At 44.2% G+C, this 17,277-nt stretch overlaps 1 protein-coding gene across 2 annotated transcripts in view; it reads right to left on the bottom strand.

The window, feature by feature from the left end:
- Window positions 1-17,252, bottom strand: part of wnk2 (WNK lysine deficient protein kinase 2) — a 189,606-nt gene extending 172,354 nt beyond the window's left edge. The window contains exons 1-2 of one of the 2 annotated variants that reach the window (XM_069939761.1): window positions 16,972-17,252; window positions 372-729 (exon numbers count right to left, since the gene is read on the bottom strand). In XM_069939761.1, the coding sequence (XP_069795862.1) occupies window positions 372-386 (15 nt within the window). In that variant the 5' untranslated portion in view covers window positions 387-729; window positions 16,972-17,252. The remainder of the gene's footprint in view (window positions 1-371; window positions 730-16,971) is intronic. The other variant, XM_069939760.1, reaches the window with a different exon arrangement.
- Window positions 17,253-17,277: the final 25 nt, after the last annotated feature.

Genomic DNA, 17,277 nt, shown 5'->3' with positions numbered 1-17,277 from the left:
TCGTCCCCCCCAACAGTACACAAAATGATGTACTCTTGAGGGGGGATGATCTACACTGACCGCCTATTCCCCTTCCCCCTCCGAACAATAACCCACCAAGATGCCTCCTGACTTCTGAGGGTAATTTTCTCCCTGAAGCTTCTGTCTATCACCCACTCCACCTCCCAAATGATCCAGAGTTCATCCAGCACCAGTTCCCTAACTCACTCTCCGAGGAGCTGCAGCCGGATGCGCCTCTTGCAGGTGTAGTCATCAGGGACAATTGTGCTCTTCCAGATTCCCCACATCTTACAATTGGAGCATTACATTGCCCTAGCTGCCATTTCCATTGCCGCTTCTTATTAATATACTAAGATCTGACCTTAGCTTACCTGAAAGAAGCTCATTCTCAGCCTCTGCTTCCCGAAGTTTCTGGAGCCAAAGCCTCAAAGTCTCACTCCCACACTGCGCCATTCACACACTGGTCACTCCTCATTGGCTGCTCCACTTGGTGTTCTCTTCTTTTTATTTGCTGGAGCTAATTGGCCAATGGGGATATTCAAGAGAACAGTTACCACTCCCACTGCCTATTTATCTGGTTGGAACCTGCTCATTCCACCTCTTGCTCGCAGCTTGTTTCCACAGTCTTCAGATGAGATTCAAAAGAACACTTACAGCTCCTGCTACTTATTTTTCTACTTGGAATCTGCACACTCTGCCTCTCGCTTGCAGCTTGTTCCCAGACACCTGCTGGAAACATAAAGTTGTGATACCAGGTGATTTTTAACTTTCCACATATTGTTTGGGAATCCCATAGTGGGCTGGATGGGTTAGAATTTGTCAAAGGTGTTCAGGAAAGCTTCCTTAATCAATATATAGAGATACCAAGTAAAAAGAGTGTAAACTCGATCTCCTTATAGGGAACATAACAGGAGAGCTGATGGAAAGTGATCATAATGCCATTAGTTTCAAGCTATTTTTGGATAAGGATAGGTCTGGTTCTCATCTTGATATTTTAAAATGGAGAAAGACCAATTTTGAGGGAATGAGAAAGAATCTAGAAAGCATAGATTGGGACAGGTGGTTTTCTGGCAAGGATGTACTCAGTGAGAGGGAGGCATTCAAAGGTGACATTTTGAGAGTACAGAGTTTGTATGTTCCTGGCAGAGTTAAAAGCAAAATTAACAGGCATATGGAACCTTCCTTTTCAAGGTATATTTGGGATCTGGTTAAGAAAAAGAGAGGGGTGTATAGCACGTATAAGCAACAAGGAGCAAATGAGGAATCTAAAAAGTATTAAAAAATCTTAAGTAACAAATCAAGAAGGTTGAAAGAAGACACGAGGTTGCTTTGACAGACAATGTGAAGGAAAATTCTAATGGCTTCTACGGGTGTATTAAGAGCAAAAGGATAGTAAGGGATAAAATTGGTCTCCTTGAAGATCAGACTGGTTGGCTTTGTATGGAGCCAAAAAAAATGGGAGAGGTCTTAAATGTTTTTTTTAAACATCAGTATTCACTCAGGAATAGGGTATAGAGTCATGGGAAAACAAGAAGTGAGGTCATAGAACCTATAAAAATTAAAGAGGAGGAAATGTTTGCTGTTTGCCCCTAGGGCTTGACAAGATATTCCCTTGGACCTTGAAGGGACTCTGGCAGATATAATTAACATGTCCTTAGCTATGGGTGAGGTGCTGGAGGATTGGAGGGTAGCTTGAGTTGTTTAAGAAAGGCACTAAAAATGATCCAGGAATTTATAAGCCAGTGAGCTTGACATCACTAATGGATAAGTTATGGAAGGTGCACTAAGAGATCGGATTTACAAGTATTTGGATAGACAGAGACTGATTAGGGATAATCAACACAGCTTGGTTGTGTTTAACCAATTTTATAGAGTTTTTTGAGGAGGTTACCGAGAATGTTGATAAAGGAAAGGCCATGGATCTTGTCTACATGGACTTTAGTAAAGGCTCTGACAATGTCCCACAAGGGAGGTTAGTCAGTAAGATCCAGTCGTTTGGTGTTCGTAATGAGGTAGTAAATTGATGAGAGATTGGATTTATGAGAGAAGTCAGAGAATGTAGTGGATGATTGTCTCTCTGACTGGAGGCCTGTAACCTGTGGTGTTCCTCAAGGATTGATACTAGGCTCATTGTTGTTTGTATTCTATGTCAATGAATGGGATGATAATGTAATAAATTGGATCAGCAATTTTGCAGATGACAGAAAGTGTGGAGGTGGTGTTGACAGCAAGGCAGGTTTTCAAAACTTGCAGAGAGATCTGGACAAGCTGGAAAAATGGGCTGAAAATTGGCAGATGGAATTTAATGCAAACATACGTGAGGTATTGTACTTTGGAAGGACATGTTTAGGCTTAATAGGGGAATGTGGTAAGGCTGTCCGTTGACTCCTTTGCTTTTTGATATAGTGCTAGAACCTTTAGCTGTTGCTCTCCGACAGTGCAGAGCAGTGGTTCTCAACCTTTTTCCTTCCACTCACATACCCCTTTAAGTATTCCCTATGCCATAGATGCTCTGTGATTAGTAAGGGATTGCTTAAGGTGGTATGTGGGTGGAAAGAAAAAGATTGAAAACCACTGTTTTAATCGTACCAAATTGACTCGTTATGTGCACAGTTTCATAACTCCAAAGGAAATGGGCCAATGACAATTTTTCTCAAGCAAAATATTTCAATAACAATTGGGTCTAGAGCAGTGATTCTTAACCTTCCCTTCCCACTCACATCCCACCTTAAGCAATCTCTTACTAATCACAGAGCACTTATGGCATCTTTCTTCTTTGGCTTGGCTTCGCGGACGAAGATTTATGGAGGGGGTAAAAAGTCCACGTCAGCTGCAGGCTCGTTTGTGGCTGACCAGTCCGATGCGGGACAGGCAGACACGATTGCAGCGGTTGCAAGGGAAAATTGGTTGGTTGGGGTTGGGTGTTGGGTTTTTCCTCCTTTGCCTTTTGTCAGTGAGGTGGGCTCTGCGGTCTTCTTCAAAGGAGGCTGCTGCCCGCCAAACTGTGAGGCGCCAAGATGCACGGTTTGAGGCGTTATCAGCCCACTGGCGGTGGTCAATGTGGCAGGCACCAAGAGATTTCTTTAGGCAGTCCTTGTACCTTTTCTTTGGTGCACCTCTGTCACGGTGGCCAGTGGAGAGCTCGCCATATAATACGATCTTGGGAAGGCGATGGTCCTCCATTCTGGAGACGTTACCCATCCAGCGCAGCTGGATCTTCAGCAGCGTGGACTCGATGCTGTCGACCTCTGCCATCTCGAGTACCTCGACGTTAGGGGTGTGAGCGCTCCAATGGATGTTGAGGATGGAGCGGAGACAACGCTGGTGGAAGCGTTCTAGGAGCCGTAGGTGGTGCCGGTAGAGGACCCATGATTCGGAGCCGAACAGGAGTGTGGGTATGACAACGGCTCTGTATACGCTTATCTTTGTGAGGTTTTTCAGTTGGTTGTTTTTCCAGACTCTTTTGTGTAGTCTTCCAAAGGCGCTATTTGCCTTGGCGAGTCTGTTGTCTATCTCATTGTCGATCCTTGCATCTGATGAAATGGTGCAGCCGAGATAGGTAAACTGGTTGACCGTTTTGAGTTTTGTGTGCCCGATGGAGATGTGGGGGGGCTGGTAGTCCTGGTGGGGAGCTGGCTGATGGAGGACCTCAGTTTTCTTCAGGCTGACTTCCAGGCCAAACATTTTGGCAGTTTCCGCAAAGCAGGACGTCAAGCGCTGAAGAGCTGGCTCTGAATGGGCAACTAAAGCGGCATCATCTGCAAAGAGTAGTTCACGGACAAGTTTCTCTTGTGTCTTGGTGTGAGCTTGCAGGCGCCTCAGATTGAAGACGCTGTTTACATCCGGTACCGCACTTATGGCATAGGGATTACATAAAGTGGGATGTGAATGGAAAGAAAAAGGTTGAGAACTACTGGTGTAGTGAATTCAAAGGTATAACTAGATGTGGAATTTCTTAAAGTATCTCTTTATGAAGATAATTTATTGCTTTTTATTTAAAATCCTGAGGTTTCTACACCAAATATATTAACTTTGCCCAATTTAGCCAGTTTTTGGGTTATAAATTAAATTTACATAAGAGTGAACTTTTACCCTTAAAAGGATCTTTTGCAAACTAGTCTAATTTCCCATTTAAAATAGTGAAAGAACAATTTCAATTCTGAGGAATTACAAAAAGTTATAAAAATTTAGTGAAAGAGGATTTTTTGGTATTATTCAATAAGATGAAACTACTATTATCTGGATGGTCACCCTTATCTATTACAAGGGTATTAATTCGATTAAAATGAGCATTTTGCATCAGTTTCTGAATATTTATCAAGCTTTACCAATATTTATTCCTAAATCCTTTCTTAGCTCATTAGATTTGGTTATTTCTACTTACATATGGCAGGGATTTCTTGAATTTAAGATCAGCCTCAATGGCTGGGATTAAGAATGATTGGGAATGAGATTTGAACTTTTTCAGATGAAGATTGGTCTCTACCCTCAGCTTGATTAATGATTCTTCAATTTATGCAAGTCATTGCTTATTACAATTTCAGATGGTACATAGAACACATATGTCCCAACTTAAGTTATCTCATTTTTACACAGATAGTGATCCACTATGTGAGAAGTGTAACATTTTTGAAACTTCACTGATCCATACATTTTGGGAGTGCCCAAATTTAGAGATTTTGGAAAGACATTTTTCAAACTTGATCAACAATTTTTAAGATCAAAATAGAACTGTCCATTAATTACTTTGTTTGGTTTTTTGCGTGAGCCAGAGATACCTCCGTCTGCAACTCATGAGAAAGTTTTAGCCTTTACCATGTTGATAGCCAGACAAGCAATTTTATTGAAATGGAAAGATGACTCTTCATCTACCCACACACAGTGGTTATATGATGTAATGTCCTATTTAAGCTTGGATAAAATTAGATACAACATTAAAGACATAAAATTTCAATTTGTAAAGATGTGGGGCACATTCATAGAAAACTATAATTATTGGAAGAATTGTAGTGACTGCTACACACAGAAAACACCACTAGACTCAGAAGAACTGTTTATTTGAATTTCACGTGTGCCCCTTTAAGGCCAACGGGAGATCCGCCCCACGCAGCGGTGACGTCATCATTTTGCCTGGGGCAGGAGCAGTGGCCTAAGCCATGAGGCAGTGAGTAAGCCCTAACAGCGTCATCTTCTGCAGCTTCCCCGCCAGCGCAGTGGTACAAATGGCCGGTTCGCTCACAGAGATGCGCGCCATCACACAACATCCCCATCCCCAGAACTGGCTTATGCATCCTGCCGCTTGGGTGGTCGGCCCCTCCATTTGGGTTGTGCTGTTTGCACGGGCTGACTCAAGTACACGTGCACCGGCTTTAACTGGTTGACAGTGAAGAGTTCCTTCCTGACCCCAATGTTCAGAGTAAAGGCTTTGTCCGATTGCTGGAGGACCTTGTACGGGCCCTCGTATGGGCGCTGCAGGGGGGCTGGTATGGGCCTCACCAGATGAAAATGAACTCCGCTAAGTCCAGCTCTTTGGGGACATTCGCTGGGTGCTTGCCATGGTGGGTTGGTGGTGGGGGTGTTAATGAGGCGAGCTTGCTGCGGAGGTCCGCGAGAAGCATCTGGGTCTCATCTCCAGGCTCCACATCTGCTCTGAGAAACTAACCTGGCAGCGACAGGGGTGTACTGTAGATGAGCACCGTGGATGACACTTGGAAGTCTTCCTTTGGAGCCATTCGAATGCCAAGCAGGACCCACGGCAGCTCGTCTGCCCAATTGGGTCCTCTCAGCCGCACCATGAGAGCTGCCTTGAGGTGTTGGTGGAAACGTTCTATGAGTCCATTCACTTGGGGATGATAGGCCATTGTGTAGTGGAGCTGGATCCCCAAGCGGCTTGTCAGGTGCGCTCAAAGGGCAGAGGTAAAATGAGCACCCCTGTCACTGGTAATGTGGGCTGGAATGCCAAACCCTGCAACCCAGTTCGCGAGCAGGGCTCTGGCGCAGGACTCGGAGTGTCCCTGAGGGGTTGGCTTCTGGTCACCCTGTCGTCTGGTCGACCACGGTCAGGAGGTAGTGAGTGTCCTTGGACAGCGGTAGGGGGGGGCCACTATTTCAACATGGATATGGTCAAACCTCTTGGCCGGCAGGTCAAAGTGCTGATCGGGGCTCTGACATGGCACTGAACTTTGGATGCTTGGCAATGCGTGCAGTTCCTCGCCATCTGGGTCACTTGTTTCTTCACCCATGCCAGATGAAGAGTTCTGCCATATGTGCACCATCGTCTTGACCGAAAGATGGGTCAGGTTGTGGATCGCTCGGAATGCCTCCTGTCTCCACTGTGAGGGCACTACCAGTCGCAGCGAGCCTGTAGCCTGCAGGACCGTGTCATGGCTGCCCGGCAGCTTCAGGTCCTCGAGGCGCAGGCCAGTGATGGCGGTTTGGAGGGCCTGCTTCTCCTCCTCGTCCCTTTGGGCCTGAGCTAATTGGGCATAGTTCAGGCTATGGGAGAAGTTATGGATGGTCAGTCTGGAAAGTGCGTCGGCAACGACATTGTCCTTACCCGCCCAGTGTCGGATGTCAGTAGTGAACTCCATGATATTGGAAAGGTGTTGTTGCTGATGTGCTGACCAGGAGTCTTTAGGGCGGTTGGGGGAAAACACGCTCAACTCTGCTCTGGGGTCAACCAGGATATGCTGACTGTTGGTTTTGCCCACCATGTGGAGGAGGTTGTTCATGTGGACAGCCGTCGCTTCCCTGGTACGAGCAGGGTTGGCTGCATTTGCGAGCTTGTGCTCCCCAGCATTGGTGATAGAAACATCAGGTCGACTGGTGCTCCTCGATCTTCTGTCTGGGGGCAGGCTGTGGTCAGCTGGGTGCAGGGCGGGCGATCTGGTTTGTAGTGGCCTCGTTCTCTCTCTTTGACTACCACAGTACGTCGGCATGGGCTGCGACATTCCTGGGGTCTGAGAAGTCCTCATCCGCTTGCAGGTGCTAGTCCTCCAGCATTTGTTCAAGGAAGGCTTGCTCAAACATCAGGCTTGCTCAAACATCAGGCAGGTCTTGTGACCTTCTGCCAGTGCGAGCATCTCATCCATTAACGCAGAAGGACCTCTGACCCCCAGGCCATCGAGGTGCACCAGCCTAGCCATGCACTGCTGATGGGAGAGTGTGAAGGTGCTGAGGAAGAGGGTTTTAAGGGTGATGTACTTCCCCTCCTCGGGGAAATCGTGGATCAGGTCATCCATCATGTTGTAGGGGAAAGAATAGTGAGGGCTAAAATGAGTCAAGAGGGACGTGGATTGTGCTAATGTGGTGACCAGAAACTGAAGATGGGCCCCAAGAGTAGAGATGTGGAACCCAAGTTTAAGGCACATCATTAATTATGTTGGAGCGCACACCCTTTGGAATAATGGGAAACTGGATTTATTGTTAAGTAAGTGTCATCATAACATGCACCCACTATTGTAACATAAACTTAGACACATTGTTTTACTAATTTAAACAGAGATAATTAAGCATCATATTCTATAATCAATCTTTATCTTGCCAGTAACTAGATCTTCAATCTAGTTACTTCAATCTGAGGCGCCTGCAAGCTCACACCAAGACACAAGAGAAACTTGTCCGTGAACTACTCTTTGCAGACGATGCCGCTTTAGTTGCCCATTCAGAGCCAGCTCTTCAGCGCTTGACGTCCTGCTTTGCGGAAACTGCCAAAATGTTTGGCCTGGAAGTCAGCCTGAAGAAAACTGAGGTCCTCCATCAGCCAGCTCCCCACCATGACTACCAGCCCCCCCACATCTCCATCGGGCACACAAAACTCAAAACGGTCAACCAGTTTACCTATCTCGGCTGCACCATTTCATCAGATGCAAGGATCGACAATGAGATAGACAACAGACTCGCCAAGGCAAATAGCACCTTTGGAAGACTACACAAAAGAGTCTGGAAAAACAACCAACTGAAAAACCTCACAAAGATAAGCGTATACAGAGCCGTTGTCATACCCACACTCCTGTTCGGCTCCGAATCATGGGTCCTCTACCGGCACCACCTACGGCTCCTAGAACGCTTCCACCAGCGCTGTCTCCGCTCCATCCTCAACATCCATTGGAGCGCTTTCATCCCTAACGTCGAAGTACTCGAGATGGCAGAGGGCGACAGCATCGAGTCCACGCTGCTGAAGATCCAGCTGCGCTGGATGGGTAACGTCTCCAGAATGGAGGACCATCGCCTTCCCAAGATCGTGTTATATGGCGAGCTCTCCACTGGCCACCGTGACAGAGCTGCACCAAAGAAAAGGTACAAGGACTGCCTAAAGAAATCTCTTGGTGCCTGCCACATTGACCACCGCCAGTGGGCTGATAACGCCTCAAACCGTGCATCTTGGCGCCTCACAGTTTGGCGGGCAGCAACCTCCTTTGAAGAAGACCGCAGAGCCCACCTCACTGACAAAAGGCAAAGGAGGAAAAACCCAACACCCAACCCCAACCAACCAATTTTCCCCTGCAGCCGCTGCAACCGTGTCTGCCTGTCCCGCATCGGACTTGTCAGCCACAAACGAGCCTGCAGCTGACGTGGACTTTTTACCCCCTCCATAAATCTTCGTCCGCGAAGCCAAGCCAAAGAAGAAAGAAGAACTAGATCTTTGTAACTCCCTTTCTGTAATTAGAACAGTAAGATGAAGTTAAACAAGTTTCTGTCCATTAAGGGTATAAATTTATACCAAAATCAGCTTTGACTGGTCTCTCCTGATGTGCATCAGTCTCCATAAATTGCCCATTGTTTCGAATACCAACTCTGCTAGGTATTTCTATTTACTCCTTCAATTCAGCAATGAGTTAGCTGTTTATAAGCTTTCAAGAGATCTTTATTCTCTAATTTGCATTTAACCATGCAGCAAGGGTATCTTTTACACAGAATCAAACAGATATTAGAATAGTGAAACTATCTATTCCACCCAATTAATCCACGTTAGGTTTATCCTCCACATGAAGCACCTGTGTTTATCTCCAAACAGATTCAAACATCTCAGAGAAGGGAACATCGTAAAAAGACAAAACTGAAGGCTCTTCATCCTAATGAGTACCACATCTCTAATGGCCTATGTGGAAATCAGTGATCAAATGACCATTACTGAGATGAGTCTGCAAGGTGACCAAAGACTGGAAATAAATGTTTCATGATATTTACATTTTAAAATACATAGGAATCAGTGAAAATGGACAATGAATGAGAGTATATCCAATGCAAAGTGTGATGGAAACTGATTTAGAAATATAGATCAAGTAAAAGCATAACAAAGTAATAGAACATCAGAGAAAGTATTATCAAAATAACCATTAGAAAAATTATAGAGACTAAAAGCCAACAGGTCCCTGGACCTGATAACCTACTTCCCAAGATTTTAAAAGAGATGACTCGGGAGATATTGGATGCACAAATCACAAAATTAAAGATTCTATAGTCTGGAAGATAACAAATGTAATTCCACAATTGAGGAAGGATTGGGGGTGGGGGTGGGGGAAACTATTAACCAGTTGGCTAAACATCAGTAGTATAGATATGTGAGAATCTACTTTTCAGAAAGTAATAACAAGGCACCTGGGAAATAATAATGTGATTTGTTGAGTCAGGAAAAGGAAATCAATCTACCAAATTTTCTACAGAGTTTTGAAATTGTAACTCGCAAATTAGATCAAAGGGAAATCAGCTCATGTGCTGTAATTTGGACTTCAGAGCAATTTGATAAGATGTCATTGAAGAAATTATTAAATAAAACCAGTGCAATGGGATTGTGATTAGGTAATGGACAGAAAACAGTGGGCAAGAATAATCAGGTTATTGTAGTGGGGTGGTTTGGGAGATTGTGACAGTGGGATAACCAAGAGTCAGTGCTGGGACCCCAGCAGTTCACATTTGATGTAAATAAATAACATGTAAATACTTGTACGTACTTCAATGGCTACTTACTGGAGAAGCTTTCCACAGGCAATGCAGATAAACATTTATTTCACAAAATCACAAGGAAAAGGAACCGAAGCAGGCCATGTGAACTCCCTGAGCTAAACTATTCTCGCATCTAGTTCCAAGTTCCGGCCTTGTCCCCATATCCCACGATACCCTGACTAATTAGATACCTATCAATTACCCCTTTGAATTCCACATTTATCCTGGTTGAAGAACTTAAGGATTTCAATGAGGTTGAACAAGGCCATGTACAGCGGCTGGTGTCTCTCCCTGCATTTTTCTTGAAGTTATGCCACAGTGAAGATCATGTGCATTACCTTTGAATGAAGAGAATCCACACTGTCATTCAGGAAGCAGATCTTTGGCCATTGGGGAAGGGGTTGAGGAGAATCTTGGCAACAGCTTTCACTGTGATAGTCAACAGAGTGACTGCTCCATAGTTACCACATTTGATCATACTTTTACTTGAAGATGGTCACTATTACAACATCTCTGATGTCCCCTGGTATATCCTCCTCTTCAATAAAAAAGGACAGTGAGATCGTAGATGTGTGACTGATTTAAATTCTTGGCTGCCGTATTTTAGGATTTCAACAGCATTTTGAATAATGATGTTCAATTTATTATTTTCAAATCATCGTTTACACCCAAGGCTGTTATTTTTGAATTGAGCTATGGCCTTCTTAATTTTTTGTCAATTTATCTACTCCATATAAACTTGCTATGATATTGTATACTGTATCTCTCTTGCATCTACACAACTGTCCCAAACGCTGCTGGTTAGAATTTAATGTAATAATCTAGCTGATGTATAATGCTACATACTGTATATATGTTATACCTCTGAGGGTTGGTGCCAGAACACAGCCTTGCTTCACGCCATTGTTAATGGAGAAGGGTTCAGAGAGCTCATTGCTGTATCTGACCCGACCTTGTTGGTTTTCGTGCAGTTGGATAATCATGTTGAGGAACTTTGGGGGACATCCGATGCGCTCTAGTATTTGCCAAAGCCCTTTCCTGCTCACGGTGTCGAAGGCTTTGGTGAGGTCAACAAAGGTGATGTAGAGTCCTTTGTTTTGTTCTCTGCACTTTTCTTGGAGCTGTCTGAGGGCAAAGACCATGTCAGTGGTTCCTCTGTTTGCGCGAAAGCCGCACTGTGGTTCTGGGAGAATATTTTCGGCGACACTAGGTATTATTCTATTTAGTAGAATCCTAGCGAAGATTTTGCCTGCAATAGAGAGCAACGTGATTCCCCTGTAGTTTGAGCAGTCTGATTTCTCGCCTTTGTTTTTGTACAGGGTGATGATGGTGGCATCACGAAGATCCTGAGGCAGTTTGCCTTGGTCCCAACAAAGCTTGAAAAAATCATGCAGTTTGGCATGCAGAGTTTTGCCGCCAGCCTTCCAGACTTCTGGGGGGATTCCATCCATACCTGCTGCTTTGCCACTTTTCAGTTGTTCGATTGCCTTATATGTCTCATCCAGGGTGGGAACCTCATCCAGCTCTAGCCTTAGGGGCTGTTGAGGGAGCTGGAGCAGGGCTGCAGCATGATGCTGAACCAAGCCATGAAAGACCCCAACAATGAAGACGCTGTTTACATCCGGTACCGCACGGATGGCAGTCTCTTCAATCTGAGGCGCCTGCAAGCTCACACCAAGACACAAGAGAAACTTGTCCGTGAACTACTCTTTGCAGATGATGCCGCTTTAGTTGCCCATTCAGAGCCAGCTCTTCAGCGCTTGACGTCCTGCTTTGCGGAAACTGCCAAAATGTTTGGCCTGGAAGTCAGCCTGAAGAAAACTGAGGTCCTCCATCAGCCAGCTCCCCACCATGACTACCAGCCCCCCCACATCTCCATCGGGCACACAAAACTCAAAACGGTCAACCAGTTTACCTATCTCGGCTGCACCATTTCATCAGATGCAAGGATCGACAATGAGATAGACAACAGACTCGCCAAGGCAAATAGCGCCTTTGGAAGACTACACAAAAGAGTCTGGAAAAACAACCAACTGAAAAACCTCACAAAGATAAGCGTATACAGAGCCGTTGTCATACCCACACTCCTGTTCGGCTCCGAATCATGGGTCCTCTACCGGCACCACCTACGGCTCCTAGAATGCTTCCACCAGCGTTGTCTCCGCTCCATCCTCAACATCCATTGGAGCGCTTACACCCCTAACGTCGAAGTACTCGAGATGGCAGAGGTCGACAGCATCGAGTCCACGCTTATGAAGATCCAGCTGCGCTGGATGGGTCACGTCTCCAGAATGGAGGACCATCGCCTTCCCAAGATCGTATTATATGGCGAGCTCTCCACTGGCCACCGTGACAGAGGTGCACCAAAGAAAAGGTACAAGGACTGCCTAAAGAAATCTCTTGGTGCCTGCCACATTGACCACCGCCAGTGGGCTGATAACGCCTCAAACCGTGCATCTTGGCGCCTCACAGTTTGGCGGGCAGCAACCTCCTTTGAAGAAGACCGCAGAGCCCACCTCACTGACAAAAGGCAAAGGAGGAAAAACCCAACACCCAACCCCAACCAACCAATTTTCCCTTGCAACCGCTGCAATCGTGTCTGCCTGTCCCGCATCGGACTTGTCAGCCACAAACGAGCCTGCAGCTGACGTGGACTTTTTACCCCCTCCATAAATCTTCGTCCGCGAAGCCAAGCCAAAGAAAAAAGATACCTCTATATATAAAGTCAAGAATTCCATTTGTTTTCAAATTGTTCTCTGAAAAGGTTATGCACTTTTGATAGATATTGGTGTCATTATTTCCTTATGGGCGGTATGGCTGGTGTAGCAGTTAGCGCCATGCTGCTACAGCGCCAGCTATTGGGACTGGGGTTTGCACCCCATGCTGTCTGTGAGGAGTTTGTATGTTCTCCCCGTGTCTGTGTGGGTTTTTTCTGGGGACTATGTTAATAGGGTGTAATTGGGAGCATGGGCCTGCGGGCTGAAGTGGCCTGTTATCATGTTATAGACCTAAATTTAAATTTAATGTAGTTGAAAACCAAGAGATTTAGTCCATGTTCTTGTTCCTTCTGCCAAAACGTATTTTTTCACCCTTCCTTGCATTAAATTCCTTCTGCCTCTCCCTACCCATTCTGCCAGCATATTTACATCAATATGGACTTACAAAGCAGTCTGAAAAACAAAGTTCAAATGCACGTAACAATATTCCCTACTTGCTTCAATGTTCATGTGTGAAAAATGTAAAGTTTCAAGGTTTTTGTTAAATGCAATTATTGTAACACTTCCTTTTACCCACTGAATTGAAAGTAACTAAAGTAATAATCCTTTCAAGAAAAAAAGTGGGCCAGAGGATATAAGCAATAGATTACAACCCACATGCCTACATGACAGATGAGTCACTGAGTAGAGATGTTAACAAAAAGATTCAAGAAATAAACCATAGATTAAGCATTTAAAGAAGCAAAAACTGACACATAAATCTTTATATATGGCTTGGATTGGTGAGTCAATTAATAATGAGAATCTGATAGAAAAACTATGTCAAGGCTTAGTCATATGTAATTTGAAAATAATAAACTGAACATCATTATACAAAATCCATCGTAGTCCAGGTAGAGATCGTAATTAAGAAGGTGTAAAAAAATTTAATAGTAATTTTGTAATTCTAAATCCATTACATATTTGTTCTATTTATACAGAATTAACCAGAATGGAACCTCACCTGATAACTGTGAGTTAAAACAATGAATTTTAAGACCACTGTTTCTGAATGTTCCACTCTTTATTTTGAAAAGTCATTAGCCATTGTATCATGTCCAGCAATGAAGCAGAGACTGAGAATTTATGAAGGGAACTTGTGACAGAGTCCCTCATATCTGTTGAAACAGATGCAAATTTTTAAAAAAGATAAGCGGTAAGGAAACAGAAAACTCATTGAAGTTGTTGAGGAATTGGTTAAATTTATGAAGTGCTGAATGAATTATCTTTGACTTAAATGGGGTGAACATTTTTGGCCTTCTCAGAAGGGAAAAATTTCATATGAAAAAATAAATAAACTACATAACAAATAAGGGTAAAACGTTGAGTAGGTCGGGCAACCTCCATGAGCAGAGATGCTCAGTCAATGTTTTATCAAGACTAAAGTGAAAAGGGGCTGATATTTCATTTATGAAAGGGGAACGAGGCTAGGGAAGGATCAAAAGATGAATAGGATTTTTCTTATAATTTTTTGTATTTTTCACACCATAAACCACATTGACCAAGATACATACATTTTCCTTTTCAAATATATACAGTGTCATTTTCTCCCCCCCCCCTCCTCCCATCCCACCCTCCCTACCTCCCCCCCCCAAGATGAATAGAATATTTGATACAAGGTGAGAGAGGGGGAGAGAGTAAGGAAAGAACTTTCCATAAACATTGTCCAAGCTAATCCTTAGTTTTGGTGCACTTCGTACGGTCTCCTTTACATCAGTGAGATCAAGTGCAGATGGGGTGACCACTTCATTGAACACCTGCCTTCTGTTTGTGGATTAGATACAATTTTCCTTTTGCCAGGCATTTTAATTCTCTCCACTATTCCTACACACATATATCTGTCTTCAGCCTCATCCATTGTTAGGGTGAGACCAAACGTAAACAAGGAATAATGCATCATATTCCTCCAAGACATGCTTAAACCTAACAGAATGAATATGTTAAAAAATTTTAGGTAACCACCACTTCTATCTGGTTCCACTGTTTCAATCTCTACCTACTCCTATTCGTGAATCCCTCCAACACCCTGTGTCCAATACCCTATCACTTTTTGACTCTTCCTCAGTTGGTTTCCCCCCTCATGTAGAAAACCTCACCCTTCTTATTTTAGTCTTGATGAAGAATTCTGACTGGAAATGTTGACTGACCATTTCAATCCATGGATACTGCTGACCTGCTGAGTTCCCCCAGCAACTTATTGCTTGCTGAACATTCCAGCATCGGTAATGTTTCTGTTTCTCTCAAGGTAATATTTTGTTTATTAGTGAGTGGAAGGATATCCTTGCCAAATTTTGTGATGGTGGTACCCGTTCTTATTTTGAATAAGATACTAAAAGAAGGTAGAAGATCTGGTGAATGAGTCAGTCTGAAAAGACTGGAATCACCCAGGAAAGGGGAAGTCAATGGCTAATTGTTCATAGAAGAGTAAGCGCCAGGTGGTGATAAACCTGGCATCTCAAATGATAAATGACAAAGCAAGAAATTGCAGTTTATTCCTTGAAACAGGAAAGTCTGCAGATGCTTTGATTGCAATAAAAGCACAAAAATTCTGGAGGGACTCTACAGGTGTCGCGGTGTCCATAAGAGAGAAAGATATATAACTGCCTTGACAAAGGGCTCAAGGTTATACATCTTTTCCGCCAATAGATGCTGCAAGATCTGCTGCATTTCTCCAGTATTCTTGTGTTTTTTACTGCAGGCTATTCTCATTTTACCTATCTTGGCTGCACCATTTCATCGGATGCAAGGATCGACAACGAGATAGACAACAGACTCGCCAAGGCAAAGAGTGCCTTTGGAAGACAACACAAAAGAGTCTGGAAAAACAACCAACTGAAAAACCTCACAAAGATAAGCGTATACAGAGCCGTTGTCATACCCACACTCCTGTTCGGCTCTGAATCATGGGTCCTCTACCGGCATCACCTACGGCTCTTAGAACGCTTCCACCAGCGTTGTCTCTGCTCCATCCTCAACATTCATTGGAGCGACTTCATCCCTAACATCGAAGTACTCGAGATGGCAGAGGCCGACAGCATCGAATCCACGCTGTTGAAGATCCAACTGCGCTGGGTAGGTCACATCTCCAGAATGGAGGACCATCGCCTTCCCAAGATCGTGTTATATGGCGAGCTCTCCACTGGCCATTGTGTCAGAGGTGCACCAGAGAAGAGGTACAAGGACTGCCTAAAGAAATCTCTTGGTGCCTGCCACATTGACCACCGCCAGTGGGCTGACATCACCTCAAACCATGCATCTTGGCGCCTCACAGTTCGGCGGGCAGCAACCTCCTTTGAAGAAGACCGCAGAGCCCACCTCACCGACAAAAGACAAAGGAGGAAAAACCCAACACCCAACCCCAACCCACCAATTTTCCCCTGCAACCGCTGCAACCGTGTCTGCCTGTCCCGCATCGGACTTTTCAGCCACAAACGAGGCTGCAGCTGACGTGGACATTTACCCCTCCATAAATCTTTGTCCGCGAAGCCAAGCCAAAGAAAGATTCTCATTTTAATATTTCATAATATTCATACATTTTGAAATATCCATCGAACACCCATTCAACGTGCCAGAAATAGTTTGGTCTTGTCCATTCTACAGTAAATGAGATTTTAATGGCCTAACAATTATTAATAACTGCCAAAACAAGTTCTCTGCTGCTGAAGATTAACTAATTAAAGTGTGATATTTAATTTCTTCAAAATTCAATTACTGTCCTTTTTGTTAAAATGTGAAAAATTGAATTACAGTGTATTTGTAACTTGCTTCTTTCATCTGTAAATCCCATATTTCTTTTGTTCTTGTGATTTAATGTTCAAACATGTTTTGTCTTTGCACTAAGTGCAAAAATGTACTGATGTAAAACACAAAAGTCTGCAGACCCCGTGGTTGAAGTAAAAACAAAGCTGGAAAAAAAAACTCAGCAGGTTAAACCGTGTCATGTATATAGCAAAGATAAAAATACATAATCGATATTTCAAGCTCAAGCCCTTCATCAAGGAACAGAAAAATGTCGACAGGCGTCTGAATAAAAATATAAGAGGGCAGGAGTATGGTTACAAAGGCAGGGGGTAATAGTTGGATAATGGAGTGTCGTCAAGAGGGAATAGATTCGATGAGACTCTGAAAGGAAATGACTATTTACAGAAGACGTGCGGGAAGATCGCAACAAGGCCAAGGCGTGTGTGCGCACACACACACACACTACAATGAACTAGAGTACACAGTGCTATTACATATAATCAAGGAAAAGAAACAATATGATACCCACCACCCCTTAACTCAATGCAGGCACAGCTACTCGGGACACTAATTAGTGCACTTTTTGCCAAATGATTTCTCCAGCACTGTTCCACGGTACTCAGCCTGGAGTGAAGCAGGGTTGCTCCTTGGAGATGGTAAAAAGAGAGTGAGGCAAGTATACTTGGTGTCCTTCATAGTACTGGAGGGCCAATGGTTTGATGCCAGCAAGGTCTAATTGATTATAAAGGCCAAAGATCCAGAGCCAAGTACAAAGGTACTGAAAGGGACTAATGGTCAGGTGTGCACTGATGGGTGGGGCGGGGCCAAATCTTGA

Source organism: Narcine bancroftii, chromosome 5 (genome assembly GCF_036971445.1).
Source record: "Narcine bancroftii isolate sNarBan1 chromosome 5, sNarBan1.hap1, whole genome shotgun sequence".
NCBI classification, from domain to species: domain Eukaryota; kingdom Metazoa; phylum Chordata; class Chondrichthyes; order Torpediniformes; family Narcinidae; genus Narcine; species Narcine bancroftii.
The sequence above is the reverse complement of the archived record's forward strand: the minus strand, read 5'-3'. Positions and strand labels throughout refer to the sequence as shown.